At 33.6% G+C, this 23,068-nt stretch overlaps 1 protein-coding gene across 14 annotated transcripts in view; it reads left to right on the forward strand.

Annotated features, from left to right (window-relative positions):
* LOC148599132 (uncharacterized) overlaps positions 1–22,809 on the forward strand; it is a 51,640-nt gene extending 28,831 nt beyond the window's left edge. For 9 of the 14 annotated variants that reach the window (XM_088557687.1, XM_088557691.1, XM_088557688.1 and 6 more), the window contains 4 exons: positions 12,129–12,241; positions 12,894–13,077; positions 14,492–14,605; positions 21,223–21,608. In XM_088557687.1, coding sequence (XP_088413813.1) covers positions 12,129–12,241; positions 12,894–13,077; positions 14,492–14,605; positions 21,223–21,341 — 530 coding nt within the window. In that variant the 3' untranslated portion in view covers positions 21,342–21,608. The other 5 variants (XR_015917806.1, XR_015917805.1, XM_088557697.1 and 2 more) reach the window with 5 other exon arrangements.
* The last annotated feature ends 259 nt before the right edge of the window (positions 22,810–23,068 follow it).

Below are 23,068 nucleotides of genomic sequence, written 5' to 3' on the forward strand. Positions count from 1 at the left end.
AAGAAAAGGGGAGATAATTTGATGAAATATTACAGATCTTCTTTTAAAATATCACAAATTGATAATATCTTCAATTCTTATACTGTTTTAAAAAGAAATGCAATAAACCTCATCATGAGTTTTGAAAAATTAACAAATACAAGAACATTTTGCAAGAAATTGAAACAAACAATTTTTGTCTTATGTGTATTATTTCTTCGACCAGTAGTTTTACTGTTTATGTAATATCTACAACAAAACAATTTGGAAAAAAAATGATATCAAAGGTATAAAAATCACCACACATAAGAGCATTTTCTTTTTCAGTGATAACTTACTACTGTATTTCATTGGTATGTCTTCAAACAGGTCTTTTTCTTGTCTTAAATAATGAACAATTTTCACAATGAAATAAATCTGTCCTGTTGGTACTAGTACAATCACAAACAAAGTTTTAGAAATATCTGTGATCAGGTAATGTAACTATCTACTGATGAATCTTACACAGGATCTTGAACTAAAGCATATCACATGGTACATGTATCTGGTCTGCACAATTCTTTTGCCTAAGTAGTCCAAAGAAACAGTCTTTGAATGAATAATCATGTATACGACTGATATCTTGATCTTCATGTAACTAAGATTTGCTTTCGGTAACCCTGAAAAAAATTTACCTTAGAATATGAACAATGAGGCATATCATGCATTTTTTTCAAAACTGTTCAGAAGTCTGTATCTACTTTTACCATAGTAACAGTGTAAGATTGTTCAATGATTTGTCAAGCTTCAGAAACGAGACATTTTTAACAAGGAGCAACCTAAAATAAGTACATTACTGATATATCTATGTTGTTCTAGTGAATTTCAATTTAACCCTTTCTCTGGTCCAATCAGAATATCAGTTATATTAATTGAGATATGACTTCTAAATATTAAAGTTAGCATATTTCATTCATGAATCACAGTGGTAATTTCCATGAAAAATCTTCATAAACCGAATGTAAAAAAAATTAATGCTTGGAATAATCAACGACACCTTGACAAGTTATCCCATTTCTACTGGTATGTATCTTCCTGGCATTTTGTAGATAGTTTATATATTTCTTTTAATTTTGTGATATTTAAGAATAAATTTATTGTGTAATATTAATATAGACAGTATACATGGTACATGACTGAGTATTTTAATTAAAAGATGGCATATAAATACTGCTGTGCTTTGTTATCTTTTTAAAAAAGTTAGTTATATATGGACATTTAGTCTCACTTACATTTGTACCAAAGTTTGCTACCCTTTATAGGAAATTATTCCAATAATCTAAAAATATTATTCATCAGCATGCCACTTCACATCCTGTATCTGTGTGATGTCAAATCCAAACTCGTCCATTGGTTTGAACCTGAATGGAAAATATGACTATACATGTAGTTACAATCCTCCTCAAATTACATACATGTACAATTTATCATAATAATTACTTTGATTTGAAATACTGATCATCTTTCAATAGTAAATTGATTTTGGAGATAAAAAAAAACTTTAATTCACCTTTCAAAAATGGGATTGATTGATTGATTGTTGGGGTTTTAACGTCCGAGCAGCAATATTTCAGCTATATTCAGACGATGAACATGAAGTGGATAATAAAATGAACATGAAATGATGATGAATTGAAAAAAAACAGGATGGGACTTAAGGATAATAGGGTCGAAAAATTTTGATTGTCACTAGCAAAAATGGGAAGGGTAAGGTTGGGAAATTTAGCCTTCTGTGGCAGAGCGCAAAGGTTCCTACTCCTATCAAATACCACAGCATGGTTCTTTAACGTGCGAGGCACGTGACAGGTTTTCCGTATTGTAGCCTGACAACCCCAGCATGTAACACGCCAGGGATACCCTATGCCATCACCTTGGGCACACATTCCAGTTGCTCTGTGGACAACCCCCGGCTAGGTTTCAGAGCACTATTTAGTCACTTTTTACGACAAGCTTAGAGCTGTTGCGGGCCTATTCTTTTAACACCCGGACCTGCACAGGGGAGGAAAAAATGGGATGTTCTAATAAAAATGCACCATGTTTACTGGAAAAAAATAAGAACAAGTACAGCATCTGAATGCTTGAAATTCTAAAACAACAAAGTAGAAAATGTAAATACACACCATTATATCTTCAAGGTGGATGTATTTAAATATATACAAATCTTAAAAGCATCATTAACATTGAAAAAAAGCAATATATATAAAAGTTAAGATTTTTAACAACAACAATCATTATCATAGCCAAATTTTTCAATAATTTCCATGTACATGGAAGTTTAGAAATATGGTAATAATGTTAATTAACCAGTTACAATGTATGTACAAATCGACATACCTAAATGTTCCAGTCTCTACTCTCACTAGACAGACGGAGCTTGTTGAATAGAACAAGGCCACAGTCACAAAAATCTGTGAATCTTTGAGACCCTGTTGAGAGAAGAGAAATATTTTACAGGTATTGTTAAATATTCACATAGATATAAGAACAAGATAATTATAAATTGTAATACCAGCTAAAATATGACTCACATGTCTTCAGCATATAATATACTTGTTTCAAAATCCGTGCTTGCATTTTTATTTAAAATACCTCAAACTGTGAGCAATCTCTATGAATGTCAATGGCATTGGTAACTTGGTTTGGTAACTTATGCATGTCAAACTCTTTTGTTAGATTATCTCCCGCCTTAAGCATAAAATTGCAAGCAAGTTTCACCAAATCCATTGAACAGATATGCACTTACAAAGTATACTGATAGTCAGGCAAATGTAAACAAATGGTTGCAACATGGTAATATCCTAAATAACAAAAAGAAAATAGTAATTATTCTAAGTACACTAGTACCACAGTTTCAAAATTTATATTTTACATAAAATGTAACAAAATAACTGTATTTTTCTATCAATTAAACTTATACATTAAACATTGAACCAAAGTAATAAAGAACTTCTACCTAGGACAGAATGGTGGATCGACAAACTGACAGACATTTTAATAACTGACGAACACAGATTTAAAATTATGAATAAAAATAATATTCATCTTTTATTCAGCCATAACACCGTCACCAGAAAGGCAAAAAGCCCATGCAGTACACAACTTTAAAGAAAGATGCCTAGATGATTATTACTGATTTCTATCGCATGAAAATTGGCAGAAATGTCAACAAAATATGATATATTAAGTAAAAACTAGAATGCTAGCTTACATTAAAGAACCATGATCTTTACTTCCAATGATACTAAATTATATTTTTAAAAACCGTTCAGTTCAATTATTGAATGTAGGACATTTCAGCCAGTCGACTTTTCGGCCTAGGAAATTTAGGCCTTGTACGTTTTGAACAGGAAACTTTGAAAAAGGTGGATGTTTCAGCGATGATTTAGAATAGACGTATGTTTATCATTTAAAATAAAATAATGACCATGGTTGATACATTGCTTCATTAAACTGACAATGAAGTGTAATAAAAAGTACTGTCCAAACATGATAGTACATATGCACTGTAGTTCATCAATCATTGAAACCATTTATTACTCATTATCTAGTTATTTTCCACACAAAAAAAATCATTTCTTTTCAAACTTTAAAACCTTTTTTATATTCACAATTAAAATTTGACACTAAGTGTGTAACGAATCCTTTATCTACCAGTAATTTTGTTTTAAATTTCTAATGTAAGTTTGTTCTGAAGAAAAATTGTGTGCAGTTTTAAAATGGGTTATAAATTTGCCTTATTTGAAATCTAAATTAAAAACCAAATACTGAATAAATTTTATATGCAAAGAATAGCAAATAGCACAAAAGTTACATATTTTCAGACGAAACGGCCATTGCCCGAAAAATCCAAGGCCATGCTAAAAAAAACCTGTAGACTATAAGGTCCACTAGCTGAAATGTCTGCACACCCAATTATCTCCCTCCGGAGTTCGTCAACAGTAATAATAATCACATTTACATGTGATGCCTACTCTTCTTAAAATAATTAACAAAATCCATTGCCATTGGCTATCTTAAAGAGATTGCTTGTTTTGTTTTGACCACTAAATTCATACATTTTTGTCTAGATTAACATGGTTGCAAGGTTACATAAACCAATTACTCAAGAAGCTTTTCTAAATTGTCAATATCCTTACCAAATAAATTGTCGTTTTCTTCTTAGTTATTACATACCTGAATCATGAATCATGCCTTGATTTTACGTTGATAGTTTTGTCAATATCGGGTCTCTCGCGGACGTTCCATTTTTGTTTGTTTGTTGTTGTTGTTTTTTTCTTAGTTTTTGAACTATTTTGACATTTTATAAAATAAAACCGGCACTACAATGTATCATAAACCTGTAATTAGTTTTAATAATATATTCAATTTCTTTATAAATTGATAGATAAAATGTCAGTATGAGCAACGAGGAATATTAGGAAAAGTCAGGAGATTAATGCTTAATATGAGATAGTAGTACCAAGGACTCCGAATTCTAAGTACGTTAGATGGTCAAAATGTGTATATGTGTGGATGGACGTCAAATGGGAGTATTTTATAATAGGGTATATCAATATTAAAATTTTTAGGTATTGATAGTATGAAAAGTTTGGTTGTATGCCCACAGTTTATGAATAAAGCAAACAATGCATATAAATTTTGACTGCCTCGTATTTTTAAAATGCCCTTCTGGTTCGAAAATTTTACTAAAACTATGAAAAAGTTAGGCAAAAATAAGTAGATAATAGCATATTTTTTCAATACCCATTTCCAAATTCTCTGGATCCGCCCCTGGTAAATAAACTATTCTTCGATGGGGTGTATTAAATATAAGATATCCGTAGAAGTTGATATAGTATTTGTAATTAATATTTCAAAACGCTAGTCTGAAAACCATGTGACAGAAGCTGACAATGTCCAATCTCGTATATGTGTACATGTATAGCCATGGAGTGATAAGTCCCTCAAATGTCCTAACTTTTTTTTATCATTCTGATATATCATGATTTAAAAACACCCATTTCAATGGAATGCTAGAATTGTTATGGTACATGTAATACGTGCACACATGTATAATTTTGTTGATAAGAGCCTTGGGTACAGGTCGATACATATTTCCTGTTTATTAAATTTTAATTAACGGACCTGTCATTCGATTGTGTACTGTAATGCAATACCTCTGATTAATTTTGATAACACAGTGGCGGATCCAGAGGGTGTCCCCGGGATCGAAACCCCGATCTATTAAAAATAATGCTAAATACATAATCTTTCCTAATAGAACTTTCCCCGTTAAATAAATATAATTATTTGTTTCGACCATCTTTTTCTATGCATTCATGACAGATTAAATATTGAATACAATTTAATAAAATAACATAATTTTGTGGATAATTCCCAAAAATATAATTATTTAAGAACTTATATCCTAATTTGCACTAAAACCAAGACTTAACTTTTTGTCCTGTGACTTTCTGTTCCAACGTTCTTTTCCTTAAGCCATACATGCATTTGTTTGTTTTCGCGTGTGTCAATTGAGAAAATTGCAACCCTTCAAATCACCTGTTAATCTATACATATACTAGATATTTAACTTCTTAATTAGTTTATCAAAGAAAGGTACAAAATGTATAAAAGTATTATCTTGTATAATATCAGACAAATATCACAAGCTCTGTTAAATAACTCATTGCGTAATTTGGTATATAAAGGACATACAAGTACAACATGTTTTTCGTTTTCTATAAAATTGATCATAACACATTCCTCATAAAAACATATTCTATTTTCGATTGATAAACCTTGTATCTGTCAGTTTCAAATTTTATGTGTGCCACACCTCATATGCCGGATAATTCACTCGTTCGTCACATTAATAAAATCCCAATGATATATGAACCAAGGTGGTACATAGGACTGTAATTAATTTTAAAAAGAGTTCTGGGCTGAAAACTCCTGTTGTAAGTTTTGATTTCGTGCTTAATGGCCAGAACCTCATCCTTTTCAAAATTTCTCGATCCGCCTTGCAATTTATGTACATTGCACGCTTGATCCGACTAAAGGATTCATAATAATTTGTCCATCCGTTTCACTCCCTTAACCGTTATCCCCGCTCCAGGCATGTAATTAATGGTGAACATAATTATGAAGTGAGTTACTTAATAGCGTTAAAAAGTGACTCGTTCATCTATTGACATGATCTGTCATGGAATTAGTTTGTATAAGCTTGACCCAAGCCTATAATTTCTATATTAGACAAAGTTACGTAACCAGCAATTTCATTGCATGTTTGAACTTTCCTTTCTTCTTGGTATTACTGGACAGTGGGACATTCAGGGGTGTGTGGGTGGGGTGACTGACCTAAGAAAGGTAGGGCATTCATCAAGTGGCGGGGGAGGAGGCATGAATCAAATTTGAAAATGGGGGGTAGATTTTCAAAGATTGATTGATTGTTTGGGTTTTACGTCCGAGCAGCAATATTTCAGCTATATTCAGACACTGAACAAGAAATGGATGATAAAATGAACATGACATGATGATAAAATGAAAAAAAAGGATGGGACATAAGGATAATATGGTCGACAAATTTTGATTGCCACTAGAAAGAGGGAGGAATAGTTGGACAATTTAACCTCCTGTGGCGGAGTGCAAAGGTTCCCACTATCGAATTCCACAGCAGGAACGTGGCATCTATCCCAACACGGTGCACCACTGTGGTTTGCGGTCAGGTTTCCCTTATCATAGCCTGATAACCCCAGCATGTAACACGCTAGGGGTACCCCATTCCACCACCTGGGGCACACATCCCAGTTGCTCTGTGGGCAGAGCGCCTAACCCCAGCAAGATTTCTGAGCGCTATTTAGTCGCCTTTTACGACAAGCTTAGCGCTGCTGCAGGCCTATTCTTTAAACACCCGGACCTGCACGGGGAGGGTAAATTTTCAGGAAATCCTTCCCAAACTGTAGGAGGTTTTCCTCTACCTCATCTGGATCTGCCACTGCTCTAGTTATTTTAATATTTATCATATAATAGCCAAAACTTTACAAGCATAAGGGGACTGCATGAGATGGCACACCTGAGGTCTACCATATTATCTGCCTTTGCTGGTGTATCCCTGATTATTTCTAGCCTCGAAAGAAAACATGCCCAAATGAAAGGTGTGTGTTCAAGTATCAGATAAATTTTAAATTTGGAAAAAACAACCCAAAATTGAATAAAAACTTAAACTTAACTCAAACTTGGATTCTTTGCCCTTCTCTCTGGAACATATTTTTCAATTGTTGTCTGATGTTAATAGAACATTTATCTTTGCTTTCGTTGTTTTCATCTTAATTTTTTGATGCACTGTAACACTGAAATTTTGCTTGGCAAAAAGTGAGGTTATTTATATGTACTGAATGAAAAAAAACATGTCCCTGATAAAATTTATTTTTATAAAAATTCTGCACATGATCATTTGTGTATGGAAGCACTTGAACAGTAGCCCTTGAGTGTATATGGAAGAATTGAAACCCTGATTTTATCCAATGTGTAACAAATCTCCATTGAAAATTGTGCTAATTATGCTGACCTGATAACAAACCTAATGCAAGTCTTTGTTATTTCCATTTTAGTCATTTTTTTAAATGATAAAAAATCATGATAACTTTTTTAATTTACAGTATACTTGTAAGAAAATAGTAATATATTCAGGGGTGCATCTAGGATTTTAGGAAGGAGAGAAAAGGGGAGAGTGTTTATAGAACTAAATGCAGAATGAAGTTAGAAAAGAAGTTTTTGTAGTACATTGTGAAAAATTATGATTTCGTGCACCCCCTTCCCTCTAATTTCAGGAGATGTATGCGACACATGCCTGTCATTTGATTTATGCCTGATATTGTTCTGTTTAATCATGTATAACATGTGTAACAAATAGTTCATGATGCTGAGAGCCATATACAAATTAGATGATAGCCCCCAAATTAATCTGTATCATGTGCAGCTGAGATCTTTTGAATATTTTTTGGCAACCAATAGGTCCATATACTACAGTTTGGCTCAAGTATCATGAAATATTTGTCATATACTTTCCCAATGTAGTCACATTCTTAATTTGAAAAAATGAGATGGTCGATACATTATAACATGGACTGGTAGATATATCTAAGATAGCACACAAATAAAAACCTTAAAATATATGTGCTGAATATAATGAAAATGACATGTCAAAATATGTATCGCATGCAGTATCAACCAGAGACTCCTATATCATCCCAAGGGCCACTGGCCTAAGGGTGACATACATGTAGGTTTAGGGTTGGTACCATATGTAATACAGATTTTGACATATTCAATATATAATGTATAAATATATTTTCCTCATAGAAATATGCTTTATATTTACTGTAATGTTACACATGTATTAGTAATTTTCATTTTTTTCCCTTTTTTTCTTCTTTGATAATTAGCCTTGAATTTATTATTTTTTTTGTACAGACAGTTACATTAGTGTGGATTCCCTGTTTCTTTGTTTTTTAGTCATCATACTATCATATCCTATATTTACATGCGTGATAAAAGAGGTAATTGTTTTGGCAGGATTATCACAAGAATATGCAGTTAACAGCCCTATAAAATACATGGAGATCTGTAGGCAAAAAGTATGATGTACAACTTTTGGTGATCTTTTCAGACAAGATTATATTACAAGACATGACCTGTTTGAAGATAGACTAGTGGATTTCAGTTGTTATTGATTGATCATACTTTGTAAAAGAGAGAGAAAAAACTAGTATGTGTGGTGATTGTAATACCTTTTGATATGCTATTCAAATTTGTTTTGTTGTAGATATTGCATAAACAGTAATTCTTCTGTTGGAAGAAATAATACACATTAAACAAATTCTTTGTTTCAATTTTTGGTAAAATATCCTTGTAATTCTAATTTTTGTAAATCATGATATGGTTTAATGGATTGTTTTTTTAAACAGTATAAGAACAAAAGATACAATCAAATTGTGATATTTTTGAAAAAGATATGAAAAATTTCATTAAAATTATCTGCCCTTTGTCTAATGCAACAAAATAACCTTTCTTGGTTAAAACAAATTCATCTCAAGAAATCAAATGTTATAAATTTGAAATTATGAAATTATAGAAAAAAAAACTGGATTTTTAGAATGATTACTATAGCTTATCAGATTTCCTATGGAAGAGTCCACTCTTCCCATGGGAAAAGTAAATCCTCTCATGGGAAAAGTTCCCATGGGAAGTATTATTTAAATCCTTAACTTTTTTCTTAATAGTTTTTGTCATCTCTTTGCATTTAAGGGATGCTTAGGCTACTGAAGTGTTACATGATTAGCAAAAAAAAATTCTTTTACACTTTCCCTTAAGCATGTCAAATTTGCCATTTCCGGAATGGTATATTTGTCCCGCACAGAATTATAATATTCCTTTTTTTGTAACATGTATCCAATATTATGTGTTCTATTTGTATTTATTGTCTCATGGGTCATTTCTCCAGGTTCACAGTTTTATTTCAGGTACAGCGGACTATTACATTTAAATAAATGTAACACGATAACAGTGAGATAAATTTTACAACTTGAAGATGCTCGTTTAGTTTTAGAAATTAATCAAGGAAAGGCTTTTAGTAAATTTATAATGCAAAAACTAATTATGCATGTTGCTTCTGTAAATCATTTCGTCCTTTTATTCCCTCATCGTGCATTTTCAAATCTATCATTTTGGGAACGAATAGACTGAATCATATTTCTACTTATACAAACGAGAAAATAAGACACTTTTATATTACTCGACCGTATATGATTAACCGACCCGTAGGAGACGTTGTTGAATATTGCCAACCCTAACCTTTTAGATGGTCATGATAAAAGAACGATTCATACATCGACCATCATTCTCATAAGTAGGCACTGTAAAATTGCGATGCGTTCCGACAAGAGCTTTAGTCTTTTTCGATAAAGTTCGAAATTCGATTTATTAGTTGAATTGCTTGAAACCACGTCAAACCTTGTTTGGAAATTTTTGCGATAAATTCAATAGCGTCAAAAATGAACATTTGTCATAGACAATACCAGTCTTAAGTAACACTCTTCACTCTATCATTTTCATGGTCATGGTTGAAAATAATGTGGGCGAAAAAAGGCATTCTTGTTTAACACTAAATCTCTAAGCACTAATGAGGTTCAATATTATGAAATCCTACGTTGTTTCAGCATAAGGGCAATGATTTCATCAATACCATATGTTATCCCTGGATTAAATTATTTTGATTTCCGCTAGTGATTACCCTTTCCCTTGTTTATATTCTTCAATAAAACTATTAATGGTCTAGTACCTGATACCAATAAGAATAGTCTTCGGTCCGCCAAGGGAAGCAAGAAGCAGCAAGTGGTCTTGATTCATTGTAAAGAGATTAACATCAATATCGTTTTTTTTTAGGTTGGCTCTATTGCCACAAAGCGTAATTAAAAATCTCTATAGATTTAATGTACTTTTACAATAATTAATTAAAGTAAATGTGGAGTTCATGTATCAATGCGACGATTATTACTTAGGTTCTTTTTTCAGGTTATCGCTGAAAACATATCTAATATTAATATTCTTGAAACTGTTGTAATACCCCCACACAGACAAAGTTTTTGGGATATATAATAATCACCCCATCGGTTTGCCAGTCTGTTTGTCTGTCCACATTCGTTATAAGCCCAACTCTTCCTCAAGGGATTATGATAAAATTCAAGAAGAAGGCTGGACATCATATGTTAATATGCATGAAAGTATTCTTAACATAGATCAAATTGACTGTCATGTTTAAATCTTTTAAGCGCAACTCCTTTAAAAACGCTTAAAGGATTATGATTAAACTTGATAGGAAATTTGGGTATCATACAGTGTATGGATATGCATAAAGGAATATCATTATTGTTGGAGAACTCTGAAGAGGGATGATTTAAAATAGGAGCTCGCATTTAACATTAACATTTAACTTACATCAGATGCTGGGTAGAATTTTTTTTTTTTTTGCTAACTTGGTAGCAGTGATGTCATTGTATATATTAATTTTGAATTGACAAAATTGAAGTAAATACCTTACCTGTATTTTTGTTTCTGGAATCATAAAATGACTATCTAAACTTTAATATTAATTTTTCTCAACGGTAATGTACCCTACGTGTACATGTACTTTATACTTGACAGTGGATGTTTTATCACATTTTTAGCTCACGTGGCCATGTAAATATGCATAAACATCTTCTTCTCTGAAAGTACTGAATAGATTTGCATGAAACTTATAATGATTGTTTCTTAGAGTATACTTCACGAAATGACCGTTTGGATGTTTGATCGGTTAAAAACATAGCCGCCGTTACTGAAAATAGAACATATGGGTCAGACAGCAGATTTTTGCATAAATCTCCAAAACCGGTAGGTTTAGCCAAATTGTGATTGGGTTAAAGTATTTAGCATGATGAGATTTCAGTCAATATCTTGAAAATTAAAATAGATTGAATAAAATTTCCAATTGACGAAATGGTCCTCATAAAAAGTCCTACTAATGTTTTCATGGAGTCAAAATTGTCGGACAACTTTTTGTTTGAGTTATTGGCCTTGAAAGGGAAATATTTAATCAGGTGAGCGATTCAGGCTCCTGGGAGTCTCTTGTTTAGCATGTAACATCTGTGATCTTAATGATTTAAACTATAATATATTACTCATCTAACGTTTTGTATTAGCCCTCCATGCCAAGCTTTACATATGCCAAAATACTAACACGTGCTCTGCTTGCTACCGTTTAAATACTAATTTTGTAAATTTATTATATGTATAAGGGAGAAGATGCATTTGACGATCAGATTATGCTGGTTGATGTAAACGTTAAAATGACATTCGGGTACAGAGGTCCGGCTTCAAAGATTACTTTTTTTCTATAATGCATATTTTATTTACATCAAACTTATAAACATTATTCTTGTATTATGATAAAAATGGAATTTATTTTGTTAGACGTATTAGATGAACATCTTTTTAATCATATCATTACACATTGTAACATTACTTTTTGGGCCTGTTGTATTTTACGTCAAACTTCTAGATTAGTGATACATGTCTACTGACTATTACAGATCACCCCACTGCTGTGTTACCCGTAACACCGAACGTAACAGACGATTTGTTACAGTTTGCTATTACCTTTCATAAAGTCTATCCCCGTCCTATTTGCTCAGCATATATAGGGGTAAGAATCTGCTGGTTGGTTTTAGATACTGAGAATTTTTTTTTCACATGTCAACAAAAACATGCTTAATCCTTAATTTAAGTGTTCAGTTAGTGAAAGGCTAAAACGCTTTACAGGGTTGTTTATCAATATCATTGATTCCAAAGAAGATTACTATCGGATATAAACAGTTACATGTATACCATAGAAAAAAAGACAGGTGTGATGAAATGTAACAAGACTAAAAACAAACTAGGAAATATTTTCAGAGTTAACCCAAATGTCTTCATCTAGTGTAAACAGACCTTTAAGTAAGGTCTGAAATGGCTCCGTCTACAAAGTAATACAATCTGCATTAACTGAACGATGATAATTCTTCACACTGACACGCCAAAATAATAGTAATGCACATCGACAAATTAATGACCAACATCTCCTGACTATGGGCAGGCTCCTGAAATCTCCGTATGGGTTAAACTAGCTATTTAATTGGTTAAAAACATTACATAGACTTTAAAACGACTATTTGTCGAACTTCATCACCTCCAAAGCTAAAATGAGGTTGCCTTGAAGAGAGTACAATAACTATCTTGCTTGTATGTATAAAATGTCATCTTCTGTTTATCGTTGTCGAAAATATGATAAACATTGCTTGATTGTTTTGTAATTTCAGAACAAAAATATAACCTCCTTTCTGACAGTAGAAACAGCACAAAGTGGACTTCTCTACAAGTCAACACTTTCAATAAATTATACCACAACATACCCAAAGAAAGATGTAATGAAATTAGATGTGAAATGTACCATAGGGAAAACGGTACTGGAAGTTGTCCGACCTCCTAAAAACCAAAGTCAAGGTAATATAGTTGAACATCAGTACAAATGATACTTTAGTATTCTCTTTGTTTAAGCTCTGCGTTATTTATTCTTCTGATATAGTTATAATGTTTCTCTTATAAAATTCATCGTGCATATATTCTTTATATGGTAACAATTTCTCCTATTAAATCTATGACGAAACATTGTGCAATATATAAGGAAATTTTTATTTACTAGGTTACACTGTATGCGAAATAACCAATTCAATGATTTGCTAAAACCTTACCTAATCCCATAAGCTATATTACATATCTTCCAACGACGACGTCTGTATAGCACTTGCACCAATTTTAGTTCTGAATAGGTGCTAACATGTCTTAAAAGGGATGACCCCGACATTGGCATACCATTTAGACCTAAAAGGCATATTCCATTCCATGAGATAAATGAGGAATACGGAGTAAAATCACATTGTCCAGACTGTCTAAGCAGAAAATTGCGTGGACGGTTCCTACACGTATTCTTTGATTGGTTGACCAATCCAATTCCGCTTCATTATTTGGCCATTACTATATAGACTAATTCGAAGGAAAACGGTTTGCGTCCACCTTAAAGCTGAGTGTGAAAATAATAAAATATTTAATATATTGATTTACATCAGAAATTCATTTATTCCCTAAGACATAAATTCACTTGGGAAGTTTGCGCTTCATTATCGGCGACGCGATTTATGAACAAGCGTAAGCTGTCCTTATGATGGAAGCACAACTTTGGTTGGTAAAAAAAAATCTTTTTAAATTCGATTTCTAATTGATGTGGCTAAAATACATAAATACGGAGACGTTCCTAATATAGATTCATACTGCGCAGCTGTATTGTGGTAAACACAACACAGTGGCGGAACAAGAAAACGCCTTTCTTTTATAGAAGAAAAAAAAACGTATTACTCCAGAAACACAAAAAATATTATTATATAATAAAAATGGTAATTGCATATATTTTGATGAATATTGACCCTCACAGAGTTTCATATTGCACCTCGTGAATAATGTAGCAATAGATAAGTGAAGTTACCACGGCCAAGGTTGTAGTGTGGCCGAAACGACTTGCACTGGTGCATTTTCTCCTTTTTTACACTATTCATATTTTGCTAGGGAGAATAATTGAAAAAAAAATTGAATACCTTGAAGAAACACTATTCTTAGTAGATAAGCACAAACATCAGCATAAAATGATACTTCAGAAACACTAGAATAACGTTTCTAACTTAATGATAAAAGGGTACTAATTACATGAATATTGATGATAATTGACCCTTGCGATCTTCGTAAATCCTTCTCAGGAAAGTTGCATGTTTGTACTTAATTCAATTCTGCTACTGTCTTGTGTGTTGGTTGATTAGATCATGTTTTACTACACCATACAGTAATGAGTTGGTGATATATGTTTTAGGGTCTTCCGCAGGGATAATTGCTGTGATCATTTGTGTGTGTGTTGTGTTAATTGGGGTTATAGTTTTGATTGTGCGTTTCAAAGGGTATCCCTGCAGTAAAAAGGACAGAACAGGTAATGCATTTATGTTTTACTCAAGATGTCGTTATTTTGAATGATAGCGAATAGAGCATACGCATTGTTTACAAATATAACCCAAAAAATCATATCTGTAAGGCTGGGAAAGACAAAACATTTACCATTCTCTCATTCTGTTTGCAATGCATCCACCATAATTAATATACTATGAGTTATAAAAGTCGTATTTTTCGGGTGGTTCAGGATTATGCACCCCAATGCGCATACGCATGACGTCACATCTTGTGGACAATAACCATTCTGACCCTTTTGACCCCTGACCCTTCTGACCCTTTTGACCTTACCACCCTCACGCTATAGTGTATTAGTCCGACGCGGAAGAGTTCAAGATGATATCTGCCTTCTCATAAGCGTCGCCCTATGGATTCAAATGATTAAGCGACCAATGAAATTCAGATGTGTTGATTGCGACCAATGAAATTCAAATGTGTGAGATTCTATCACGTGCGGTTGCGGGGAGGATAAACAGCCCGGATTTTTTTCGAAATTGTCATTCTTTTGCGGACTTCCATAGAAGAAAAGGTAAAAATCTTAACTTCGAAGTTAGCAATTGGTTTCCTCCATGGTTGGGTTCATTGTAGTGTTTGTTTGTGTGGAACCCCAGCCTCGAAGTATGCTCGCTTACTTGCAACCAGGGCCCCTTTTGAGTAAGGTTCAGTACTGACTTTTTTTTGTTTTTGTTTTCTGAACAGAACCAGCCTGACTAAAAACTACGCGAAACATGTGAAAGAACACCAACAGAAAAAGTGATACCGTATCTCGTAGAAAGTGCTATATTATCCGAAGAAAAAAGCGAATACATTGTGAATCAGTCGACAAGAGCGGCGAGGGCGAGAGCCTTGCTGGAACTCCTGCTTAGAAAAGGACCAAAGGCTTTTGACGGAGTAATACTCTATAGCGTGGGGGTGGTAAGGTCAAGAGTTAGAATGGTCAGTGGTCAAAAGGGTAAGAATGGTCAGTGGTCAAGAGGATCACTTCCGGTCACACCCAAGGGTCACTTCCGGTCCATGACCATCGGATGTGACGTCATGCGCATGCGCATTGGGGTGCACCACCCGAAAAATACGACTTCTGAAACTCATACTATACTACAACCATCGGTGTTAAAGCTCTTAAACCAAAACAGTTGACCAAGGGTCCGAAAACAGACTTGTTTTTGGTTAAAACATATTTGTGACGTTGGAAGTTTGTTCGGGCTACGTTTTGCAATTGCATTCCTTTTTATTGGTTAAAGAAAGTTCCAGTTTATTTTTTTATTCCAATAATCCAAATTATTGAACGTCTCATTGAAAACCAAAGAACAATTGAGAGCATTGTAAGTTATGCCCATTATCAAACCGTTTTGTTTTTTGTTTTGTTTTTGCTTTTTATTCGCAAAACTCGGGTATCGGTAACTTAACTTTATAAACTGAATCTTTGTATAATGTCACGTTTTAATATTTGCATATTGTTATTGTCTTCAGTTAACTAAGTGATATGCTTAGTGATATAGCGGAAACCATTCCGCATTTTTCTGTAAATATTGTGCATTATTCTCTTCAGTGGAGATTTAGGGTTTAATATGGATGTCTCGGGGATTAAGTAGGACGTACACTTTTACCAAGTCTTATTTATTCTTTCGGTGAAGGTCTTTTTATTGTTTACAGTTACGATTACTTCTAGCTTCCCTTAGATTCTTTAAAAATCTGTCATGAAAACTGTTCTACGACAGTAGTTAGAACAGAAACCATGACAGATGCTGACGGGATCTGACGGAGGCTGTCCTTGGTCATGATGCAATTTGCCCTATTTGCTGACAGACCTTGACAGAGACTGTTCTGCATGGGTTGTGACAAAGAAATTCTTTAAAAATGTCATATTCTTGCAAAACGTATGACCGCACGCACTTTTAATTTCCATGAGAATCTAAAATTAATGACTGAAATGCTTAATTGTTAAATAAAAATATCATGTGGTGGCTGTAAAACATTAATATGATTCAAAATTCTTTAAAAAACATCATATTCTTGCAAAATTTATGAGTGCGAGAACTCTAAATTTCCATGGGGGTTTAAAATTAATCACTGAAATGTTTAATTTTTCAATTTAATATCTTGGTAGCTGTGACACCTTAATTTGAGTCAAAATTCTTTAACAAAATGTCATATTCTTCTAAAATGTATAAGCGCGCACTTTTAATTTGTTTTAGGATATCGAATTTTTGACTAAAATGCCAATTTTTTAAAAATATAAATATCATATAGGGGCTGCGACACATAAATTGGAGTCAAAATTCTTGTTAAAAATGTCATATTCTTGCAAAATGTATGAGTGCGAGCACTTTTAATTTCAATGAGAGTCTAAAATCAATGACTGAAATGCTAAATTTTGCAATGTAAATATCATGTGATGGCTGTGACACCTTGATTTGAGTCAAAATTCTTTAAAAAAAAATGTCATATTTTTGCAAAATGTATGAGTGTGCACAACTTTTAATTTTCTGAGGGTATAAAATTATTGACTGAAATGCTTACTTTTTGCATATAGATGTCATGTGGTGGCTGTGGCACCTTAATTTGAGTCTTTAAAAATGTCATATTCTTGCAAAATGTATGAGGTGCACACTTTTAAATTTAACAGTTTCCGCTAAATAGATGACGTGTTATCTTTAAACAATCCTAATTTCGGGGATTTGATACATCGCATCTACCCAAAAGAACTTGAGATAAAAGATACTACAGACACTGTGAAGTCAGCCTCATATCTTGACCTACACTTAGTAAATCGATGGTAAAGGAAAACTATTGACCAAACATTACGACAAACGTGATGACTTTTCATTCTTTGTCAACTTTCCTTTCATCTGTGGCAACATCCCTTCGGCACCTGCGTATGGAGTGTTCATATCACAACTAATACGTTATGCCAGAGCTTGCCGAAACTACGCAGACTTTTTGTATCGCGATAGAACTCTAACAAATAGGCTTCTGGAACAGGGTTATGTTGCTACAAGATTGAAGTCATCACTACAGAAGTTTTATGGTCGTCATAATGAACTCGTGGATCGTTATGGTGTATCCATCTGCAACATGAAAACTGATTTATTCCACAGGTCATATTTTTCCTTTCCTCGTTTGTCTAACCCGGACTTGACTTTTTATGAGCAACTCGGCGGTTGTTTCTAGAAAAGCAGAGGACGCTTACCCTACCGGTATACTTGGTCCATGCTCCCAGTTTTAAGTGGGGTCCGACTTGCTCATTTGCTTTTGTTACTTTGTACGTTTGTCTGGTCTTTGTCTCTGGATTACATTCTTTTGATTACCACTATAACAATTGATTACTCTTTGAGGGTATGAAACTCTTGATTCAAATGCCATTTGTTTAATATAACTATATTATAGGGGTTGTGACTCATTAATGTGAGTCAATATTTGTTTAAAATGTCATATTCTTGCAAAATATATGAGTGCGAGCACTTTTATTTTCGATGAGGGTCTAAAATTAATGGCTGAATTACTAAATTTTTCAATATAACTCTCATGTGGGTGATTGTGGCACATTTGTTTCAGTCAAAATCTTTAAACAAATATCTTATTCTTGCAATATGTATGAGTGCGAGCACGTTTGATTTCCATGAGTTTCTGACATTATTGACTAAAAAGCTATTTTTTTTGTAATATAACTACCATGTGGATGACAGATACTTATATATTTCAGACAAAATTGTTCAAAAACGTATATATACATCAGTCAAAAATGTTATATTCCTTCAAAGTGTATGAATGTGAACACTAAAGTTCCAGAAAGGTCTAAAATTTCTGTATAAACTGTTTAAAATTGTCATTTTATATAGTACTCTGTATCTGTAACAAAAACATTCAGTCCAAATTCTTTAAAGTCTGGTGCATAGCAAGTGCGGCAGGCAATATTTTTGTTGGTACTGCATGCCATACATAAAAGTCGGGTAAAAAATGGGGAAAGAAAATCAAGTTTAAACATAGTAAGGCTTCCTTCCCGTCGTACGAATCGGGATTCGGGTGCTACGCCCTTTTTTGTAATTACGTACATAATTACATGACCGTCTGTAATTCAGTCAGAGAAGTATTTTCGAGCTAATGACTCTCATAATCTGTCAGGAACTCTTCTCATCTACGTATCTGTTCTACCTAGAACAGTTCCTGATAGGAGGGTGTCATGACCCATGACAGATTATGTCAGACCTTATCCAAAGTCCTGACAGGCCCTGACAAGGTGTGTCGGGGGTCAGTTTTTAACAGTTTAGAACCGTTCAATGACAGGGAATGCCGACAATATCGACGAGAGGTAAGAAGTGATCGCAACTGTTAATATTTTGGTCAAAATTCTTCCAAATGCAATTTTTAGCAACGAATGTGAGTGTGAGAACTCTATGGTCTTATGAATATAAAATGTAGAACTTATAAATATTAGTTTCATCTTAGTGATTCTGACATCTGTATTTAAGTGAAAATTATGAAATTCTGCAAAATGTACGATTGCGAGCCGGTTTATTGTTCATAATGCTCTAATGCTATTGACTATAATGCTAATTTTTCAATTTAGCTATCGTGTAGGTGGCTGAGACACACTAATTTGAGTCAAATTTCTTTAAGAACACCATTTTTTTGCAAAATGTATAAGTGCGAGAACTTTTAATTTCAATGAGAGCCTAATTTATTGACTAAAATGCTAATGTTTTCTGATATGACTATCATTTGGGTAGCTGAGGCAAATTTATGTTAGTCAAAATTCTTCAAATATGTCAAAATCTTTCAACATGTAAGAGTAATCAAGGGAACCAAGGTTATAGCGGTAATCAAAAGAATGTAATTCAGGGACAAAGACCAGACATGGAAAACAGACATACACAACAAAGAACATAAAGTAACTAAAATCATACATACAAAGTAACAAAAGTAAATGAGCAACTCGGACTCCACTAAAAACTGGGAGCATGGACCAGGTGCACCGGTAGGGTAAGCGTCCTCTGCTTTTCTAGAAACACCCGCCGAGTTGCTTCATAAAAAGTCAAGTCCGGGGTAGACAAACGAGGAAAGGCAAACTATGACCCGTTGAATAAATCAGTTTTCATGGTGCTGATGGATACACCATAACGATCCACGAGTTCATGATGACGACCATAAATCTTCTGTAGTGATGACTTCAATCTTGTAGCAACATAACCCTGTTCCAGAAGCCTATTTGTTAGAGTTCTATCGCGATACAAAAAGTCTGCGTAGTTTCGGCAAGCTCTGGCATAACATAATAGTTGTGATATGAACACTCCATACGCAGGAGCCGAAGGAATGTTGCCACAGATGAAAGGAAAGTTGACAATTCTGAATGAAAAGTCATCACGTTTGTCGTAAAGTTTGGTCAATAGTTTTCCTTTACCATCGAGTTCTAAGTGTAGGTCAAGATATGAGGCTGACTTCACAGTGTCTGTAGTATCTTTTATCTCAAGCTCTTTTGGGTAGATGCGATGTATCAAATCCCCGAAATTAGGATTGTTTAAAGATAATATGTCATCTATATAGCGGAAACTGGGATTGAAGGATCTAGCCAAACAATATTCTTTCTTTCTGATCAGATCAGCTATAAAGTCAGCCTCATAAGAGTGAAGGAATAGGTCAGCTAGTAAAGGAGCACAATTTGTTCCCATTGGAATGCCGACCGTTTGTTGAAAAACACGTCCACCACACTGGACAAATATGTTGTCGATTAAAAATTCCAGCATTTTGTAAACATCTTCCTCTGTATATTTGGAAGATGATTTGGAATTATTTCTTACAAAGTATGAGGAATCTCTACCAAGAACTATATATTTGTATCTAGGTGTACCATCTTTTTTGGAAAAACAACGATGTATAATGTTTTTAAGTCGGGATTTTAACTGAGTATGGTGAATAGAAGTATACAGTGTTGAAAAATCATAGGTTTTAATGCTATTATATTCAGATAATAGTCTTTAACTGATTGTCTCCAAAGGATCTTTTGAATTTTTCAGGATCCACATAGAATTAATACCACTACGGGAGTAACAAGTTTTGTGGTAGGACTGTAGACCCTCTATGACAGCTGTGAGTATAGAAGTTAAAAGTTTTGAAAGAGGTTTGGTGGTACATTTTGCAGATCCAGCTATGAAACGTTGTTTGTATGGATTCTTGTGAAGTTTAGGAATCCAGTACATAGATGGTAAATCACAATCATCGTCCTTGGTAGAGAGACCAAAAGAGGATATCACAGATTTATGGTTTTCCACAATCTCTTCTTTGGAAAGAGTGGTAGCAGTGTAGGTCTTATCACTGCTATTATTTTCTACGTCTACCTTTGATAATAAACATTGGATATAAAACGTTTTGCAGACAAAAACAATGTTGTTTTGGGCTTAGTCTGCTGGTACGACAACATATTTGTCATGTATAGTAGACAATGTTTTTGCTACATCGGGGTCTTTGAAAACTGATGTAGCCTTGGCACTCATTGACCTACTTAAAACGTTCATTTGTTTCAAAATTAAAGACCTCACGGCCTTCAACCACTCTGACAGAGAATCAATGTCTTCTTGTTCTCGTTTTATCCATTTTCTTGCATAGTCCTCGACGGCATCCATAAGAACTTTAAAGTTATAATTCCAATTTATGGAGCGTGGTTCACGGTACTTGAGACCTTTAGAAAGGATATTACGCAGAGATTCGTTTTCGATAATGGTTAAATCCTCCGTAACGACGTGACCAGAAGGACCATATTTGAATGGAGAGGTCTTGCAAGAACAGTCAAGTGGTTTAGCCTTGAAGTCCTCAATCTCGAGGTTCTGCAATAGCCTTTTATAATTGAAAATTTTGGATGTTATGGGTGAAGTATAGGAAAATGAAATAATTGGTATGGATTTGTCTTTGAAATATGGGGGAATTTTGTTGGTAACGTTTTTGTGATGGAGGATGTTAGCCAAATTAATTGCATCTATACCTTTGTTGACAAACGGTAGTGGAAGAAATGATCGTTTTTCTTCATCTTGACTTTGCACACAAACTGGTTTAAAGAGTCTGTGTCAACCAATATCCAAAATGATGGCAACAAGTCTGTATAATGGTGAAGTGGGGTCAGAAACAGGAGTATGAACACTTGTAAGTTTCATAAAGATCTAAATTTTCTGTAAAAAATGTTTTAAATTGTAAATATAGGTACTCTGCATCCTACTGTTGTCTGTAATATTACTTTACCGATGCACCTGCTCCATGCTCCCATTTTTAGTGGAATCCGAGTTGCTCATTTGCTTTTGTTACTTTGTATGTATGATTGTAGTTACTTTATGTTCTTTGTTGTGTTTGTCTGTTTTCCATTTCTGGTCTTTGTCCCTGGATAACATTCTTTTTGATTACCGCTATAACCTTGGTTCATTTAATTACTCTTTCAATCTTGTAGCAACCTAACCATGTTTCAGAATCTATTGGTTTGAACTCTAGGGCGATACAAAATGTCTGCGTAGTTTCGACAAGCTTTGGTATAAAAAACATACATGTATGTTGTAATTTTCCCGGTGTAGGTCGAAATGTTTGCAGTTCGATTTAGCAAGTATCTTGAAAACCAAAATGGATGGAAAATAACTTCATTAATGAATTGATTTTTTGAATAATGTGTACAAAAGATATCAAACACAAAAATAAAACAAAAATTATGAAATCCAACATCACAGGAGTGACATAAGGTGGTTTGCCAGGAAAATATGGCCTGCTACACTTGCATAATATAATGGTGTTGTTCTCATAACAGGCAGACTATATGCGGCTTATCGGCACACTGCCATAGAAGTCACTAATGATATTAATAAAAACAATGTAGCAGTTGGAATTTAGTGTTTACGTGTGAAATGTATGCATCATTGCTAGACATCTACAAAATGATTTGCAGTCCTGTTTTGAAAAAAAAGTTGTAATTATAGATATTTGAAACTTAAATTAATGACAAACATATAAACCTGTCTTGCACTTCCTTCTTACTTTTTTTCAGACAATCAAGGAGAGTTTCATGTAATCAGTGACCCGGAACAGTCTGTTTGAAATGGCGCATTTCATATTGATTGTTTAAATTTTGCGAAAGACAAGCAATATATACAGAACACTTCACTGAAAAAAATACATTTTGTGATGGACGTTGAAAAATAAAAACAGGACAAAATATTATTTTACGTTAATATTTTATTTTATAGATATGGAAATGTTGAAAACGCTTAATGATTTGCCTTAAATCTTAAATATTCAACGAATATTTGGGTTGTTTAACATTAATTTTTCAATACTCTTTTATTTCTATGATATTGATCCACAGAATGTAGAATGCTTCTTAATTTTTTTTGTAGTTGTTGTTGTAGTAATGTTATCTTACATTTATCTGCAGACAAAATGTCTTGCGTATTTGTTAGTTTATCTATAATCAATAGGT

Source organism: Perna viridis, chromosome 13 (assembly GCF_037379345.1).
Source record: "Perna viridis isolate PV_CMFRI_1.1 ecotype Kerala chromosome 13, ASM3737934v1, whole genome shotgun sequence".
Classification (NCBI taxonomy): domain Eukaryota; kingdom Metazoa; phylum Mollusca; class Bivalvia; order Mytilida; family Mytilidae; genus Perna; species Perna viridis.